The 19,224-nt window shown below is 34.2% G+C and overlaps 1 protein-coding gene across 5 annotated transcripts in view; it reads right to left on the bottom strand.

Annotated features, from left to right (window-relative positions):
* COP1 (COP1 E3 ubiquitin ligase) overlaps window positions 1-19,224 on the bottom strand; it is a 284,440-nt gene that overhangs the window by 63,230 nt on the left and 201,986 nt on the right. For all 5 annotated transcript variants that reach the window (XM_059051973.2, XM_067031134.1, XM_059052006.2 and 2 more), the window contains 3 exons: window positions 6,929-7,046; window positions 4,063-4,187; window positions 2,832-2,992 (listed from right to left, as the gene is read on the bottom strand). In XM_059051973.2, coding sequence (XP_058907956.1) covers window positions 2,832-2,992; window positions 4,063-4,187; window positions 6,929-7,046 — 404 coding nt within the window. The remainder of the gene's footprint in view (window positions 1-2,831; window positions 2,993-4,062; window positions 4,188-6,928; window positions 7,047-19,224) is intronic.

Raw genomic sequence — 19,224 nt, 5'->3', positions numbered from 1 at the left:
TTGCTTTATACAGTCAACATGCATTTAGATTTATTGCATATTTACCATTTCTATTGCTTTCCATTCCTTTCTGCATATCTAATCTTTGTCTTCATTTTCTGCATTTTTTTCCTTCTGCCTTAAGAATTACCTTTAAAATTTTCTTTAGTGTAAGTCAGCTGGTGGCAAAATCTTCATTTTCATTCATCTAAAAATGTCTTTATTTTACCTTTGTCTTGAGAGATTTTCATTGGATATGCAATTTTAGATTGGCAGGTATTTTCCTTTACACACTGAAGATCTGGCTCCACTATCTTTTGATTTCTGCTGCTTCACTGAGAAGTTGGCTGTCAGTCTACTTATTCATCCTCCGAAGACAGTTTTTCTCTGCCTTCCTTTAAGAATCCCCCATTGTATTTTATTTTCAGCAGTTTCACTATGATGTGTCCCACCACCAGCAGGGGTCACAGGATCAGGCACAGTTAGCTTTAATCTAGCAGTTAGTTAGCTTTATAGGATATAAGATAGGATATTCAGCATGCACAGCATCTTCACACTCATCAGGAGGCCAAGCAACTATTCACATGCATAGCTTCTTAGATCAAACCACATAGAGTGAGCACAGCTGCCAAGGACAGCTGAAGTGCAGGTGGTTCATCTCAATACAGAGATGTGTCTTGGTTTCCTGCCAGTCTTGTATTGTTCACATTGCACAGATATAAGGCCAACATGTCAACTCACAATTTTCTCAGTCCAGAGGCAATACAGATGAGGGTTCATAATAAATTTAACAGATAACTAGCTCTTAGCACATAACATTCCTTATTTGTCTTAATTTATTTCCACAGAAGAGTGCTATGAGAAGGCAGACCCAAGGTCAGATTTTCAGCAGGCCTAGGTCTGTTCAGGGTCCAGAGCTGATATTAAATCTGTACTCACAATGTAGGTTTCATGTCGTTTATTCTCTGGCATATGAAGGCTTATTGAATCTCTGCCTTACTGTCTTTCATCAATTTTGTAAAGCTTTCAACAATAATGATTTCTAATATCTGCTTTGGCTGCATTATTTCTCTCCCCTCCTTTTAGGTCTCCTATTGAGTATGTTCAACTTTCTTACTTCAACCTCTATCTCTTTCCTCTTTTTTTTCATCATTTTTTGTCTCTCCATGCTTCCTTCTGTATATTTTCTTCTAACTTTCCTAAAAGTTCATTAATTACCTTTTCAACTGTGTCTTGTCTTCCACTCAACCCATCCACTAAGTTCTTAATTTTGGTAATTATATTTTTTTAGTTCTAGAATTTTCATTTAAAAAATACTTTTAATTTCCCAATTGAAATTTTCAACCTTGTCTTTCATCTTGTCAGCATGGTTATTTTCAGGCTATGTCTGATAATATCCAGAGCTGCTGTGATTTTGTTTCTATTGTTCAATGCTTATACTAAATTTATTCATGTCATCTTGCCTTTTCCTATGTCTATTTTTTGTTGTGTCCTAGTTATATTAGCAATTTTGAAAAAAATAAAATTCTGAGATGATCTTCTTTAGAAGGTTTTTTTGCAGAGGATTTAATTTTGCATGTTAACACTAGCAATCTAAGATCACCTCAATTTACTCAGTATTGATATGGTCTGAAGTTGAGTTGCAAAATCACTGGGGGCTTATATCCTCTACTGCTTTACCCTAGACTAGAGCTCTTTGGGGATCTAAACCAAGGTGAGTTCACCCATATGGTGGTGAGCACTAGACTCCATTCCCTGTGCCCCCGTGAAGCTACCGTAAGTGCTCTCAGCCATTCTACCAAAATTGGCAAATGCTCCCAGGGGAAAAGAATACTCAAAAGCCAGGCTCACATTCCTAGACTGGTAATTCTTTTCTATCTTGTTTACTTTCCAATGACTTAAAACAGGTTTTAGTTTTTAAAATATATATATTGAATACTTGATCTAACTTTTCCACTTCTACTTAGAGGGAGGGTTGGTCCAAATCACCTAATCTGCCATTGCCAAAACTGAAGTTGAGTAATAGAACTATAAACAAGATAGCTTGAATATACCTAAATAAACTGTACCTAGAACTCAGATGTCTTAAAGTAACCATCAAGTAGAATTTTTTGGTGTCAAAACTAAAACCAAGTCAGCACCTAAAAAGCTATTTTTAAAAAGATGACATTAATGCATGACTAATGTTTATAAAATCAAGACAATAAAAACAATTATTTCTTCATATAACTTATGAGAAAGCCTGCACTTTAAAATGTATAAATAAATGACAAGTTTGAGGAAACTTTTTTTTGGGGCAACCTAGACGTGCAACTTGCTTGTGAACTGAATGTGTTTAAATATTCTTGTATAAACGTATTTTGTAGAGAGCAATTCTACCCTGAAATAGTATTTAATTAGGTATACATACAGGCCACTCTCCTTTAACTACATCAAATTTTTTCCTTCTAATACAATACCAGGTTCAGCTGAATGTTTACTGAGACTATATTGCATGTGACTAATAAGGAAAATGAGACACAGTGTGTTTTCTGGAGAAATTTCCAGTCCTATAGGAGAAGAGAGAGAGATAATGTGATAATGCTGTAATAGAGGTATGCATATGATGCTATGGGCACACAGGAGAGACATCATGTCAGCATGAAGTGACATTCCAATTACTGTTCCATTTGTGACATTTCAATTACTACTTTCTAAAATGCCTGTTTCCTTTGGTGATGCAATACTAAGCAAAAAAAAATGTATATAACATATCAATTTATACTTTAAACTTAAAAGAACTTACCTGTGTATACATAAACACCATGCATTATATGAGACACCAAGGTGAAAAAACTGATATAAAAACTCACCCCATCTGGCAGTGCCCTCCAGCACACAGCACTAACGAACTCATTTGTATCATCTTCTTTTCGGTCTTTGTCCAGAACACTTTTGACCGTATCAAACTTAAAAGTTAGCAAAGTCTTAGAAAGTCCTTTATAGTACAGGTAAAGAGAGTTGTTCTCACTTCCTGAAAAAAATTTAAAAATAATTTTTTTAGAGTGGGAGAACTTAGAATTAGGATATCACATTCATAAGGTAACTATCACTCAATGTTTAAATTCAATGTTTAAGTTCAAAGACTAATAATCTCTTATGGTAAAATATGAAAGACCAGAGCACAGGATTTCTTGGGAATCATATGAGAAAAGGATTCACAGAAAATAACTTACACTTTCCTAATCTAAAGAAATAACCCACTGTCAAATGATATAACAATACTGATACAAAAATCATTTTAGCAGAGGTCTAGAGAAGAACCAGAAGTGTGTTATTATAGCATGATCTTGAATTACATTTATAAAGATTTTTATCTAGAGGGGAATAAGAAAGTTATAGCACTTAAAAAGGCAGATTTCAATAATCTACAAAACTTATTTCCCATTCCCCAATAAAAGATGAGTAGTCTAAAAACCTATATTTTTGAGCAGTCTATCAAAGTAAGAGATTTGCTTTGACAGGGTTTAGGTTAATATACATGTAGAGATAGTCAACTTTACTGAGTAAAAGGCCAAGTCACTTGAAAGTACTGATGAAAGTTCACATATTCAGGCATCAGATGTATTAAAGCATTTGAACAGTACCAAATTTGATGTTCTACTTCTAATTTAAATTTGTATAAATTATCAACAATGAAAGTCCTAGAATAACAGATCAAGACTACCCAAACAGACTGTTTATTGAAGGGAACATTATATAGGGGGAAAATGAACATCAAGCTTTAGAAGACAAATGTCTCCAAAATTAAGATATCAGCAGAAACTGATATTTTCTGTCTTCTACATAACATCTATAGAAATTATATTTTACCAGAGAACAACTACAAAACATATTTAACAATCTATGCTATTTTATGTGGTCAGGGCTTGTGCTCAGTGAAGGAGAGAAGGCCTAATGCTTTTTCTAATCTGAGTTAATTCAACATGCTACCTTCTGAATGTATAGATCATTTCCTGAATTGGTATGTAGTCTGTTCCACTGAATGCAATTTCGGTGACAGATATCTATTTAAAAGTTCCAGGAAACAACAGTTTCACTTACCACAAGCTATATAATCTCCATTGGAAGCGAGGCCTACAAAGTTTTTTTCATTGATATGACCTTTGAAGGAACGTAGACAGTATGGCTTCCCTACATTCCACAGCTTTAGCTGGCTGTCTGTTGAACTGAGATAAACACAAAAAGTTAGAACAACTTTAAGATCTCACTACATGAAACCCGTCACTACTAATTAGAGGCAATCCAGTTTGGTGGTTGAGAATGCAGACTCTGGAGCTAGACTGTCTGAGTCAGAATGGTCAATATGCCATTAGTTTGCTTTTGACCTTAGGAAAGTTATACAACCTCTTTGGCCTCAATTTTTTCATCAGTTAAATGTGAAATATAATGATTCCTATCTTACAGAATTAGATGAATTCTATGATACTGCAAAAATTAAATTAATTCATTCTAAATGCTTTCAACAGTACCTGGGCACATAGGAAGTAACAAACATTAGCCATCATACCATCACCAATAAACAACAAGAGAGCTCTATTGGCAGCTGTGCTTAATTTCAATTGTTCCAGTTGATTTGATTTACTTTTCAACTGTTGAATCATATTAGTATATTGAATATAAACTATTGATATTTTCACAGCTTGGTTGTACCTACAGGGGTGGAATACTATGAATGGTTGAATGGTCTATATAGTTTATCTTAATAAAGTAATATGCAAATGCAGCTATTAATCAAAAAATAATTGAATATAAAAATAACTGCTAATCCTATCACACAAAGACAGTCTTAGGATTTGAATAAAATATCATGTTTTTGTTTTCTTCTGACTTTTTGTTACAAAAATTGGATCATAACAACACATATTATTTTGTAAAGTGCTTCTTCCTCATTCAACAAATTTGTTTTACATTGTTTATGTAAAATAAATATGTTTCTATATCTTTATTAATGACTACACAATAAATCATCTTTTCTCTTGCTCTAACATTCACAGAACAGGGCACCACGCTACATGTTTTACATAGGTTATTTTATTCAGAGATTCACAACGTAAGTAGTATTATTAGCTCCATTTCAGAGGTGAGGAAACAGATTTAGAAGGTTAAGGATATTTTCAAGGTACCACAGCTAGTAAATAATAGAGCCAAGATTGAAACTGTCTTATCTCAGAGGCCACACTCCAAACACTTCTCTATTGCTTCTCATCATTTTTCAACATAACATCTATTCTTAGACATTTATGTTGTTTTTTTGTTTTTTGTTTTTTATTGGCCACGCCACGTGGCTTGTGGGATCTTAGTTCCCTAACCTGGGATTGAACCCAGGCCCCAGCAGTAGAAGTGCAGAGTGCTAACCACTGGACTGCCAGGGAAATTTCTGACATTTATGTTGTTTTAAGTTTGTTTTTTGCTCAACAATATTGCATTGAAAAAAATCCCTTTATATGTGTATGTGTGTGTGTGTGTGTGTGTGTGTGCACAGTCCAAGAATTCAGAGGCTGCAGCAATATGTATATGGTTTAATATTACTTTTTAATATTTCCAAACATACTTGTGGGTAAATGTCTTACATACTTTTAACACAAATATGTCCAAGAGGAAAATCATCATGATTTATAAAAACTAAGAAGGAAAAAAAACTGGTGAATATACAAACCACAAATCTGCATTAAAAAGGTCAACTAAGATTTCCAATTTATACAATTAAGTATACATATACTTCAACTAGTTGAAATCAAACTAATTGATTCAACACTTATAAGTCTGAAATTTAAGAAAAATACTTTTAACGTATAATCTATCATTCATATTTGAATCTGAATAAAATTTTAATTATTTACTGTCCATTATTATTCCTAAAGATGGGATACTTTTTGACTGGTTACCACTTAATTTAGATTTGTGAACTAATTTCCTCATTAACTCCACTTAGAAAGCTCAGCTCTCACTTTCTTTTTTTCCCTTTTTGTAACTCAATTCAAATTACCTTGTTAAATCAACTCAAATTACCAAGTTCTTATCTAGAGCAACCAGTATGGAGGCAGATGTGGTGGGAGATCCCAAGTATAAGGCACTGGCATTAATAATCTCCTAAGAGATATTAGAAACTATGTGAAAGAAAGAAAACAATGTACAATTAGGCTTGAGAAGAAATAATATGTATGAAAAAAATGAGACTGAGAATGGGTATTTACTAGAATAATACAAAATAAAGGGAACAATGATATGGATAACAGAAAGAAGGGACTGTCTCTTAGTAGAAAAGTTTACTCAACAGTATTTTAGCAATTGAGATTTATTTACCTGGTTGACATCTTATTTCCTTCAACAAAACAAAAGACAACTAAAAGCTTATTTTATGATTCTCTAGTTCGGAAGGCTTCTCAAAGGATATTTGTCAGGTGTAAGCAGTCACATTTAGAAAGTTCTCTTCAAAACATATTTAAAACTCACCACGAAATCATAGGGAGATCAAATAACATGGAATCATGAAAGTCAACCAAACATTGTTTAAAACCAAAAATGATACTACTATACTGTAATATAGATAAATATATAATAATATATTAGTGGTCTTAAATAAATAAAACACTTCTCAACCTACTGCATCGACTATATTGCTTCTCTCTTTTTAAGAAGCAGGGGCTGAAATCCAATCTGAAGTTCAAATGTTTAAGGGGGCAACATTAAAAAATAGTATCATCTGGATTTTATTCACAAATAACATATAAAAGTGAGCAATACAGACTAGAATATACATGTATTTTAATTAGACAAGTTATAAAAACCTACTATTTAAGAAAAAGTGCATATACCACAGTGTTATTCTTCACAAAACCCACGGTGACATTACAATCTGGTAAATGATGGCATGTTAAGCTCAACTTCTGAAAAGGGTAATACTCACGCAGAGACAATTTCCTCACCACTCACAAACTTTGCATAAGAGACTGCTTTTCGGTGTCCTTTGAATACCATGATTGGCTGTTTAGTGTTACGAAGATCATAGTAGTGAACACAGTGATCTAAAATAAAACAAAACAAACAAAAAGAGAAAAATGTAGTAAATGAAGAATTGGAAGGCAAAGCTTACTTTAATTGGTTTGGGTGTTTTTCATCAAATGTTTAAGAATATCCCACCTATAACAGTCAGAAAACTAAGGGCAATGACTCATTTTCAAAGATAAGAAGATACAGCAGGTTTTCTGTTTTGATAGGAGACTATGGTTGTGTAAAAAAGTGTATATACATATGTCAATGTCAGTCTGAAAGGGAGTTCCACTGATATTTCTTGAGATCCTGGCTCTAGAAACAGTATTAAGGATTCAAAATAACTGGAAAATTTTTAACGTATCCTTAATTTTGATGGCTTTATAAAAGTAATGTAAACATTTTGGGTTTCTGGTTAAACAAAACGAAATTTTATTCCCCACATTTGCTTTTTAAAATACACTTTCTTGAGACACATTTTACATCATAATTCAATGATTTTTAGTAACATTACCCAGTGGTGCAACCAACACCATAAATCAGTTTTAGAACATTTTCTTCATCCCAATAAGATCCCTCATGAACATTTACCACCCACCAGCCTAGGGCAACCACTGTATTTTACCTCTATAAGTTAGCCTTTTCTGAACACTTTATATAAATGAAACCATACAATATGTGACTTTTATGTATGGATGGCTTCTTACACTTTACATGATGTGTTTGCAGTCCATCCATCTTTTAACATGTGTCAGCAGTTAATTATTTTCTATTGCTGAACAGTATCCATTGCATAGATATACCACATCTTGTCTGTCCACTCACCAGTTTATGGATATTTGTTTCCATTTTTTGGTTATTGTGAATAATGCTGCTATAAACAATCGCATTCAAATCTTTGTGTGGACATTTATTTAGGTCTCAGGTAGATATCTGAAAAGTGTATTTACTGTGTCACGTGATAATTGTGTTTAACTTTTTAAGAAACTGACAAACTGGTCACTGTACCATTTCACATTCCCACCAGCAATACGTGACGGTTCCAATTCCTTTACTTGAGTTCTCTGAAAATTTTGGATACACATCCGAAATGTGTTTTGCAAATATTTTCAACCTTTCTGTTGCTTATCTTTTTAGATAAGTACAGAAGTTTTGAACTTTGATAACGTCCAATTTATCTTTTTTTCTTTCATAAAACACACTCTTGGTGTTGTAAATATGAAAACTGACTAATCCAAAGTCTTAAAGATTTTTCTATTTTTTTCCTACAGCTTTATTGTTTTGGTTCTTACGTTTAAGTCTGTGATCAATTTTAAGTTAATTTCTGTGTGTATGGTGTGAAGTAAAGGTCTTAGGTCATCTTTTTGCATGTGGATGGATATGAATCCAGTTGTCCCAGTATCATTTGAGAACAGACTTTTTCCCCAATGAACTGCTTTGGCACCTCTGTTGAAAATGAATGGACTATAAATAAGGATTTTCTTTTGGATTCTTAATTCTAATCAACTGATCCACAGATGTCTACTCCTCTGCCAGTACAACAATGCCTTAATAACTACAGCTTTGTAATTTTGAAATTGGGAAGAAAAATTCCTCCAAATTTTTCTTTTTCCTCAAAATTGTTTTGCTCTTGTTTGCCCCAACTGGTATCACAGCCTTTGATAGTTGTGAAACTACATCTGATTGTTTTCAACAATACCCTGGGTACTGGTCTTTTCCCATGGAGACTCTGAATCAGGTCAAACAGAAACAACATCTTGCAAATGGAGCTTTTTCTTTTCTAGTGAGTTGTAAGTCAGGTCAAATAGTGAAAGTGATCTGGAAATGGGGATTTTTGAGACGCTCCAAAACCAGTTTTTATCCCAGTGGTGACAACAAGGCTGCTGGTTTTCAAAATTCCATAACTATAATGTTGGTTCATTTTTATGAATTTGCCAGTATTTTTGTTGCTTATATGGAAAAGTATTCCCACATTGTAGTTTATGTTTATTATTGTAATTGCATTAAGTGATCACCTCAAATGACAGCATTTAGCTTATCCTGTGGAAGTACAAATGTATAGCTGTAATCTGTTCGGCATGTGTTAGAGTAAAAATGGAAGAAAAAAATCCTTCTTCATCTGCTGTGCTTATGTTAAATTTATCAGTAAAAGACAGTAAACTTCTCTCTTGCAGTAAATAATTCAAAATTGAAAAACATTTTAGTAAAGTAAGTCTTTAATTTCTCAAGTTATTTTATAAGCTGAAAATAATACTATAAAATAGCATACTACAGTATAATGATATATTACCTCATTCTCAGACTAATAAAAAAACAAAAGCGGGGGCTTCCCTGGTGGCGCAGTGGTTGAGCGTCCGCCTGCCGATGCAGGGGACACGGGTTCGTGCCTCGGTCTGGGAAGATCCCACATGCCGCTGAGAGGCTGGGCCTGTGAGCCATGGCCTCTGAGCCTGCGTGTCTGGAGCCTGTGCTCCGCAACGGGAGAGGCGCGCGTACCGCAAAAAAAAAAAAAAAAGAAAAAGAAAAAAACAGACAAACCACACACTCACAAAAAAAAACAAAAGGGGATGTAATATGTAAAAGATATAGAGGTATAAGTAAAGGTTATATTATGTCGCTGTGTACTGCAAAAAGATTTTTCAGTAGCTAGAATGAGAAAAGTAGTGTGGAGACTAAGAAATGCAGGTGTTTCTGTAGACATGGCAGCCTCAAAAGAAACTGTACTGCAGTACTCAGAACCAGCTTATCATGTGCGATTTATTTTCAGCAAAATATATACTATCTATCACGTTACTGTTAATATGTCATCATGCTGGGTTTCTTTTCTTTTTTTGGTTTTATATTTTCACTGTATTTAGTTAGAATTTGACTTGACTTTATAGTTGCTTTAAGAGCTAGGAACACACAAAGGTGATCTTTAGTTGTACATTTGTGCATATACTTTAGCAATATTATGATATAAATAATTTAGGTAAGTAGGTTAAGTCCTCAATAATATTCTTTCCTTTATAAAAGGGAAGTCTTTCTGAAGTGTCACTATAATTCTAATAGTCTGAATAATTTGAAGATATAGTATATGATCCCATCTCTATTTTTCTTTTCCCCCTTTTTTACTTTGAAAAATTTCAAATCTGAAAAGTTGAAAGAATAATACAATGAATACCTTTATACCTTTCAATCTAGACTCACCAACTGTAAGCATTTTACAAAATTTGCTTTTTTCTCCCTTCTAAAAACAAACAAGCACACGTACTTTTTCTTCCCCCTTGAACCATCTGAAAGTAAGTTTTATTTTATTTTATTTATTTATTTATTTATTTTTTGCGGTACGCGGGCCTCTCACTGTTGCGGCCTCTCCCGTTGCAGAGCACAGGCTCCGGAAGCGCAGGCTCAGCGGCCATGGCTCACGGGCCCAGCCGCTCCGCGGCATGTGGGATCTTCCCGGACCGGGGCATGAACCCACGTCCCCTGCATCGGCAGGCGGACTCTCAACCACTGCGCCACCAGGGAAGCCCTGAAAGTAAGTTTTAAATACCAGGATACTTTACCCATAAAAATGTCATCACCCACATTCTATAAAGAAGAAAACTCTTCAATAATATCATATGTCATACTCAAGAAATTAATATTGACATGAGAATATAATTTAATATGTATTCTGTATTCAAATAGCCCAACTGTTTAAAAAATATCCTGAAGACTATTTATTTAATTTTGCTAAAGGGTCACACACTATATTTAGTTTCTATGACTGTCATTTTATATATAACATTTTCATAATACTGTTATTTTTGAAACATCTAGGCTAGTTGTTCTGCAAAGTGTTCCACAAGTCTAAATTTGTCTGAATGTTTTCTCATAATTAGGCTCTTATTACATAGCTTTGACAAGATTACTATAAAACTGATGGTCCTTCCTACTGCATCACATCAGGAGGCATATAATGTTTGTTCCATTAGTGGTCCTAAATTTGATTGCATAGTTAAATGCCCCCATGGCCTTTTCAACATAAACAGAATCTGTTTCTTTTTCTTTAACTTTTTAATCAAACTATGCTACTTGTAAAACCATGAAGAGGAATACCAACAAAGAACAATTTCCAGTACAATGAATAATTTTCCTATAGGGATACTAAAAAAAATAAACCAAAACAAAGCAAAACACCCAAACAAACACAGTTTCACCATTAATAAGGTAATCATTGCTGATATGCTAAAATAATAGGGTGGAAATAATTTGTCTGGAATAGGTGTAGAAATATCTTGTTGAACTTAATGTTTAATGAATAGTTCATTACCTTCTATTAAAGTAAGAATAAACCAACTATAACTGATAAGTCAAAGTTTTTAAATACAGTTTATGACACAACCACTCTAGACTGTGTTCCAAAAAGCAAGAAGACAATATGGCCAATCAGAGATCAAACTGAATTTTTAAAATCCTCAATACTATTTTCAGGTTTCCCAGATGCTTAAGAATTTATAAAAATTCTCTATGTTCCAGCTTTTGGATATCACCAAGATAGGGTTGGGATGAGAAAGCAAGTTGGAGAAATCCTTAGAAAGCTTTCCTTAGGCAGGGCAAATAACTTTAGTATTTAAAAACACACAGGTCCACTGTTACTGATATTTATCTCATATAGCTATCATGACTGTTATTAAAAACAATAATTAAATCATTTTTATCTCCTTTAAGCCTTTGATGATATCCTAACATACCACCTCAGAGATCTGAAAGAAAGCTAATCTTTGGAAACAGAAAGATCAAGCAAATATAAGTTAAATAATACAAATGCACATGGAATACTTTGGAAGCATTTGCTTTTAACACCAGCTCTGAATCTGGTTGTTAGACTTTTCATTTGAGAAAGAATCAGAAACTGTCATTGCTTATTTTTTTTACCGTATATAAAACCCTAGAAAGACATATTAACTTTAGCCCACTACTATGTACGCTTTACTTTATGAGTCACCCCTCCTTACCAGTCTGCAAAAGATGCACAAGCAATTGTGATATTCCCCTAGTGTCACAGAAGCAGCAACTATCTATCTGTACATTAGAGATTAAGCTACAATCATCAAAATCAGCAGCAGTTAAAAACAAACAAATAAGTTTTCCAGTTCTACACATAAGGTGCTTAGAAGTTAACACTCCATCCTAACAACAACTAAAAGGTGAACAGACTGAAAAATCAACAGCTATTCTAGGATCCATAAGAGAGGTGAGGGCCAAGGTCAACCGCTGACACAAAGATTGGAAAGACAAAAGCAAATACAGGGAGTCATAGCTTATCAGAGCAGAGACTCACAAGGAGAAATTGCCATGGGGAAACAGAAAATGGGTATAAAAATTTGAACTGTAACAGGTGAATTGCTGAAGGCTCAGTGTGGACAAGTCTGATAGTTAAAAATTCCAGAAGGATCCAGTCATAGGAGTCCTCCATAATTTTGTCAGATTTATTTCTAGAAGCTTGATCAGGTTCTTAAAGGCAGAACACAGAGGATTTTTAGAGCAGTGAAAATACTCTATATGATACTATGATGATGAATACATTTGTCCAAATCCATAGAACGTACAATACCACAAGTGAACTGGTGATTATGATGTGTCAATGTATATTCATCAATTGTAACAAGTGTACTACTATGGAGGGAGATATTGATAATGGGGAGTTATGCATGGGTAGGGTAGGAGGTATAGGGGAACTCTCCGTAATCTCCCTCTCAATTTTGGTGTGAACCTAAAACTGTACTAAAAAAAAAAAGTCTTTAAAAAGAAGTCTCAGTTATGTATCCATATATTTTCCCAAAATTAAAACCAAAAACAAAATCTCAGTTAAGAAAAAGTAGCAGAAACATTTATAACAATATCCTCCCTGGCTTAACTTACTTAGAACCTCAGGATATAAAACCGATTAAAGTAAGAGCTGCTCTGGTTAGAGCCCAAGGAGGAACAGGAGCCCTTTTCTAAGCCTATTCTCTCCCTACATTTGGCTTTCCTTACCACATGCCAACCCTTGAGAAATCTGAAGAGACAGAATTTGAAAATTAATAATTTTATTATTGATCACTATGAAAAAATGACTTCATTAATTTTTTCCCTAATTTATCTCTTTTTATGGTAGGGAGAGAGTATATTAATGAATTTTTAATGCTTAATTCCAAAGTTCATGGGCAAATAAAAACTTTTACAAATCACTACTATGACCACCTCCAAATCCAGTTCAAAATATCAATAACACCTATTTTCTCCAATAATATCTATTTGTGTATGTTCATGATTTGTTGGTTTTAATGATCTCTGATGGAAGAAAATGTGTTTCCTCTAAAAGAGTTTCTCTTGTGCTGTCTCTAAAACTAGACTGGCAACAGGGAAAATATTGTTTAAATCTACTTAATACGACCCAGTACAATATTCTGTACATAGACATTAGTGACTAAACAATGATATCATTGTAAGCTTTATCACTTGGAAATGCAGAAAAATATGTATCATGTATAGAAAAGTTTTAATGTTTGTGTTTGTTATTTGAATTCATCTGAAAGTATATACAATGAATTACTTGTGGAATATATAGTTTTATTACCATACTACTGTAGTAGGTTACAGATAAACATAAACCACACAATCTAAAATATTCACAGTGGCTTATAAAACATTAAATAAGCATAAAATGTGGGCAAAATTTCCTGGTTTCACGGTTTGCCTTCTTTAGAATCAGCTTCTACACAAAAAAATGTGTGCTAATTACCAGGGAAATTTAAGGATCTGTTTTCCTCTTCTGCTTAGTAGGTGATATTTTTAAAAAAAATTAGATTTTTATAAGAAGATTCAAACATCATAAATCTAAATTCAGAGGCAATGTCTTGCAAATCTAAATGGCTTTAGAAATATAAAATGGGCATGCCCACACTAGAAATAAAAGACTGAAATACATACTCAAAACGCAGTAGAAAATTATTTCCTCAATGTAGTAGAAAATTATTTCCTAGTTTGCTAAGTTTACGTATAGCCAAACTAAGCACCTGTAAAAACATGTGAATATTTATTTTGTGAGAATTAATTTGCTTCAGTCTTTACTGATCTGCTTTACTTCAATCTCTTTTCACAAAATGGTTGGTCTAAATTAATGGTAGTAGGAAAAAACCAAAAGAAAAAAAAAAAGCTAAATAGTTTTTATACAGCATTTAGCTGAAAACTTCTAAAATTTTAATAAAATAACCCAATCAGGGGATTTGGTCTTTGAACTGGTAAATTTAATGTTTCAATTTACTGTGTTCAGATTAGTCAGATGTTTGGATTAACTCTCATCACCTTAGTTTTTACTTATTATCCTGGTTTTTTCTATGGTTCTTCATTTCCTCGTTTTCTGCCTGCTATAGATTGAGTTCTTTTTAATACAGATTGAGTTTTCTCTCCTACTGTAGGTTTGGAAGTAGAGATTCTATTTCTATTCTTTAATGATTATGCTTAAAATTGTTGAATGAACGTATGACTTGAAGGACAAAGTTAACTAATATTGTTACACAGATTATACAAAAACCTCAGATTGTTTTTTCCATTTCATCAATACTCCTCCAAAACCTGGGTTATACTTTGATTGTACAAATTTTTACTTCCATCTTTTTAAACATCCAAATTACTCTTATTTTTCTATTATTGTTGTTGTTGTTTTATACAGTCAATGCTAAGATTTACCCACATTTATGAATTTCTTTGCTCACAAGATTTCACTCCTTGTATTTTATTCAATTCTTGATTTAATTCTCTTCTTTTGTCTGTTTCTCTGTGGTGGGGGCAAGAAGAAGAAGCATCCTATGCCATGAAGTCAGTGGTTAGAATTCTCAGGGGTCCAGCTCCTCTCCACCACTCAGAGCCCAAGCTAAGACAAAGTTTCTGGAGATTTCCCCATGTAGATATGCAGACAGGCAATTACAACACCCCAGGTACACACTTCCCAGGTCCACACCACCTGTTCCCTCCCCACTAACTCTTCAATATCCAGGTCTCTGGATTACTGAGGCCAGCAACTTTCCATCACCACCAGGCAACGTAACTTCAGCTCACATGTTTACTTCTCTGGTTTCTTTATTCTGCTTTGTTTGTGACCCTTTGTGATTTCAATACTTTATAAGCTATGCATCTAAAATAATATTTTATATATTTTATCTAAAATAACGTTTATGTAAAATAAATAAAATGTTAATTGGCAGGGGATTTTCAGAACTCCTTTTTTTTTTTTTGCGGTACGCAGGCCTCTCATTGTTGTGGCCTCTCTCATTGCGGAGCACAGGCTCCAGACACGCAGGCTCAGCGGCCATGGCTCACGGGCCCAGACGCTCCGCGGGATGTGTGATCTTCCCAGACCGGGGCACGAACCCGTGTCCCCTGCATCGGCAGGCGGACTCTCAACTACTGCGCCACCAGGGTAGCCCCCCAGAACTCCCTTTTGAGAATCTTATTACTTCAATTGGTATAACCATTTGCAGCAAGTTTCAAAATAAAAGACTGATTAACCTTTCACTACGTCAAGTAACTATTTTTCTGGTGTATTTCACAGCTGTCCCTCCATTTCCAGAGGTACTTTCATCCAATCCAGGGTATTTGTATTAATATAAAGTATATTTCTATATTAAGTGTCGTTCTATAGCAAGTGTCTTTCTATAGCAGTAATATAATAGGTAGACTCCATGCAAGTAAATGATTGAAAACTAATCTAAAATGGAGAATTTAAGTGCAAAAGATAATGCAGATTTGGGGTTCAGTCTATTTAATGACCTCCTTTATGCTTCTTTTAAAGTCATAATGAATCCTATTATCTCAATAATAATAGTTCATAAGAAAAAACAATCTGGTTTTGCTCTTTTACTAGACAGATTTTGTCCTTATGTTTTGCTAAATGCTATTAAAACAGAGACTTAGTATTTTAATTCAATTATGTTCATCAGACAAAAACAGCTAGCTTTCTTACTATGACATATAAAGGATCTTCATTATTTAGCCTATATCTACATTTCTAAATTCTTGTTCCACCAATTCAGGAACCTGTAAATATTTTTAGCACAGTTATTCTTGTTCCAGGAGAAGACAGAGGGAGGGGGTACACATGAAAATGATATAAGGAGCAATTTCAAAATACAAATGCTTGGTCTCCTCTCTGAAGATTCTAATTCAGTAGGTCTATGATAGGGCCCAGACATGAATAATGTTTCAGCTTCTAAAAAAAGACTGATATGTCTCAGAATGTAAAAACACTATTCTAATGCTATTTTTTACAACATACTATAACTTATTTGCTTGTCTGCCTTATCTAACTGTGACATCTTGAGGGGTAGGATTATTTTTTATTTTTGTATACATAGTAACAAATACAAAGTTATTTTTTAAAATAAGTATTTGTGAAGTTAATAAATCAATGATATAATTCTGATGAAAAGAATTCCAGGTATCCTGATTAATGTGATAAAGGGGAGAATTTTTGTTTTTTTTTAATGGCACATGGTCTAGTTCCTCTAATCACTATTTACTTTCCTTTTAGGGACTGTAAGAAATCTTTAGATATATGTTACACATTGGATAAGCAGATCTGTAATTAAAGTGGAGACTACAAAGTTCATTGTGCTTAGGCTGATCAGTATCATAACATTCTATTTGTGGATCCAGAGTGCAGCTAAGTATCACTTACCTGGTGGTCTCACAGATGTTTCAACCCAGAATGACCACAGCTTCCTAATACTAACACACCCCTACTATGTGTCTTCTAATATACTTTTATTCAGAATTCAGTATTCTAGAGTTACACAAAATCAAGTGGTTGCTTTTGTTTCTATTTTCTGCAATTTATACCTGGAATAGAACCATCTTTTTGTATCCATGCATCCATCCTCCACCTAACCATCTGTCCATCCATTCATGCAGATAGGGTTATTAACATCTTAAACTTATCACAGTTCCGGAGTTAATTAAACCACAGTTTTTGGTTGTTTGAAAAATCTTTGTTTTTATTTGTAAAAAAAGAAATTTTGGCTGGATATAGAATTAGGGGTTAAAAAAACTTTTTAGCACTTTAAATGTGTGGTGGTTCCATTGGTTTTTGGTCTGTATAGTTTATAATGAGAAGGTTGCTATAATTTTTATCTTTCACAGTATATAATATTTCCCTGTCTTCAAGATTTCTCTTTGTTTTGGACATTTTGACTATGATATACCTAGGTATTTCTGGTCTGTTTTTGTTTTTATCGTGTTTGAGGTTCTGTGAACTTCTGGTATCTAAGGTTGGTTATCTTTCACCCATCTTGAAAAATTCTTGGTCTTTATCTCTTCAAATATTTCTTCTTTCCTTCTCCTTTTACAGCTCCAATTACAAGTGTGTTTGACTGTTTGACACTGTCCAGCAACTCTTTGCTACTGTGTTCTGTCTTTCCCTCCCACTCTTTTCTTTGTGTTTCACTCTGGATAATTTCTATTGACCTATCTTCAAGTCCATCTAGTTTTTTCTTAGTTTGTATCCAATCTGCTGATAAGCACATCAAAGAAGTCTTTGTTTCCGACATTAAGATTTGTATTTCTAGTATTTCCATTTCACTTTTAAAAAATACTTTGCATTTCTCAGGTGAAATTCTTCATGTTTTCAAGCACATTGTTTATCTTTCCCACTAGATCCTTTAACATGTAATCATTTATTTTAAAATTTCTGTCTCATACCCCAACATCTGCATTATCTATAAAACGAATGAGTCCTTTGAGTCTTGACAACAGGATACTTATTCTTACTTATTTGTATACCACGTGCTTTTAAATTAAAGGTAAGAGATCATACAAAGAACAGTAGACTCTGAGGTAAACAGTATTTCTGCCTGGAAATGAGTACCTCTTTTTCTGTCAGGCCATTAGTGTGATGGAATCAACTAACCTAGTCAGTGGTTGAGCTGAGTTTTGGTTGTTAAGCTCACTGTTGTTAAGTGCATCACAGGCTTCAAATTTTTCCAGCAATGAGCTGTCATCACTTTGTGCTTAGTGTGGTCCTGGGGCAAGAGACACTCTTCTCAGTATTCCTGCTCTACTGTTACTTTTCAACAATTTCTGCATGTCTGAGCCTAGGAGAGGGTCTTTCTCCATGTTACTGTCCTTCCCCCAGTGGTAGAGGACTCTTTCTTGTTTTTCTGGTGGTAGGATTCTGTTTGGAGAGGGGTTCTCAGTTCTTCTGTTCCATCATGAGTCCTAGGAAGGTGCACACGTCTGAGTTTCTGGTATGGGGCTTCTTAAGCATTCCAACCCCTCACCATCATGGCAGACAAATTCTACATAGCATCTGAGGCAGGTCTTAGACAAGAGAGAGTTTTCACACCACTCAATCAGTGGTAGTAGATCTCTGCTGTGTATGATGCAGGATCCTGAGCCCAAGAAGTTTTCCTGCTTCTCTCCTAAGAGCTTAAAGCTTCTGCTTGATATGAGAAGAGGCTCTGGAGAAAAAGGTGATATTTTGTGCTGGTCTTTCATCAGGAACTCATCACTTCATGAACTTCTGACTGCCACTGACGCAGGTTACTGTCTTGCCTCATTCATTTTGTGAGCAGCCAGTGGAGGGCCATGGAGAAAAGCTTATGAGTAAGTGTGCATTCCTCTTTTGTTCTGGACTTCTAATTATTCTATACTGCTATGCCAGCCCACACTTGACCTTTAAGAATGCATTAATATTTTAGCTCATTTCTTCTTACCAGCTTCTATGGTGGCTACTTCTTCCTCTTGTAGTCTGCAAATGGTGAAACTGTTCATATGTCCTATCTTTCCTTGGAGGGGCTTGGCATTCCTTGGAATTCAGTTACCCTGCCTTGTGACCTCAGCTCTCTTGAAAGGCAGGGGTCAAGAAAAGTTATAATTTTGTAGCTCATATAGTGTTTTCTGTTTTTAAGATTAGGGTAACATTTCTCATGGAAGAGAAACAGAAGGAAAGAGAAAAAGAAGAAAAAGAAGTAAGAAGTAAGGGAAGTTGAGAGAGAGCACTAGAGAACATGAGCAAGCAAGAGTCAGTGCATGTACAGGCAAGGAAAAAACTTTCTGAGATTCTGAACTTCTTTCTACAACCACAGATGGTTCTACAATAGTTGAGAGTTCAGGTTCTCAGATTCATGCATGAATTTATCAAAAATCCATATCTTACTAAAACTCCTTGATTTATATCATAAAATACATATTTCTTGACAATTAAAAATA

The sequence above is a fragment of the Kogia breviceps genome, chromosome 1, assembly GCF_026419965.1.
Source record: "Kogia breviceps isolate mKogBre1 chromosome 1, mKogBre1 haplotype 1, whole genome shotgun sequence".
In the NCBI taxonomy this organism is placed as follows: domain Eukaryota; kingdom Metazoa; phylum Chordata; class Mammalia; order Artiodactyla; family Physeteridae; genus Kogia; species Kogia breviceps.
This window is presented reverse-complemented; position numbering and strand designations above follow the sequence as displayed.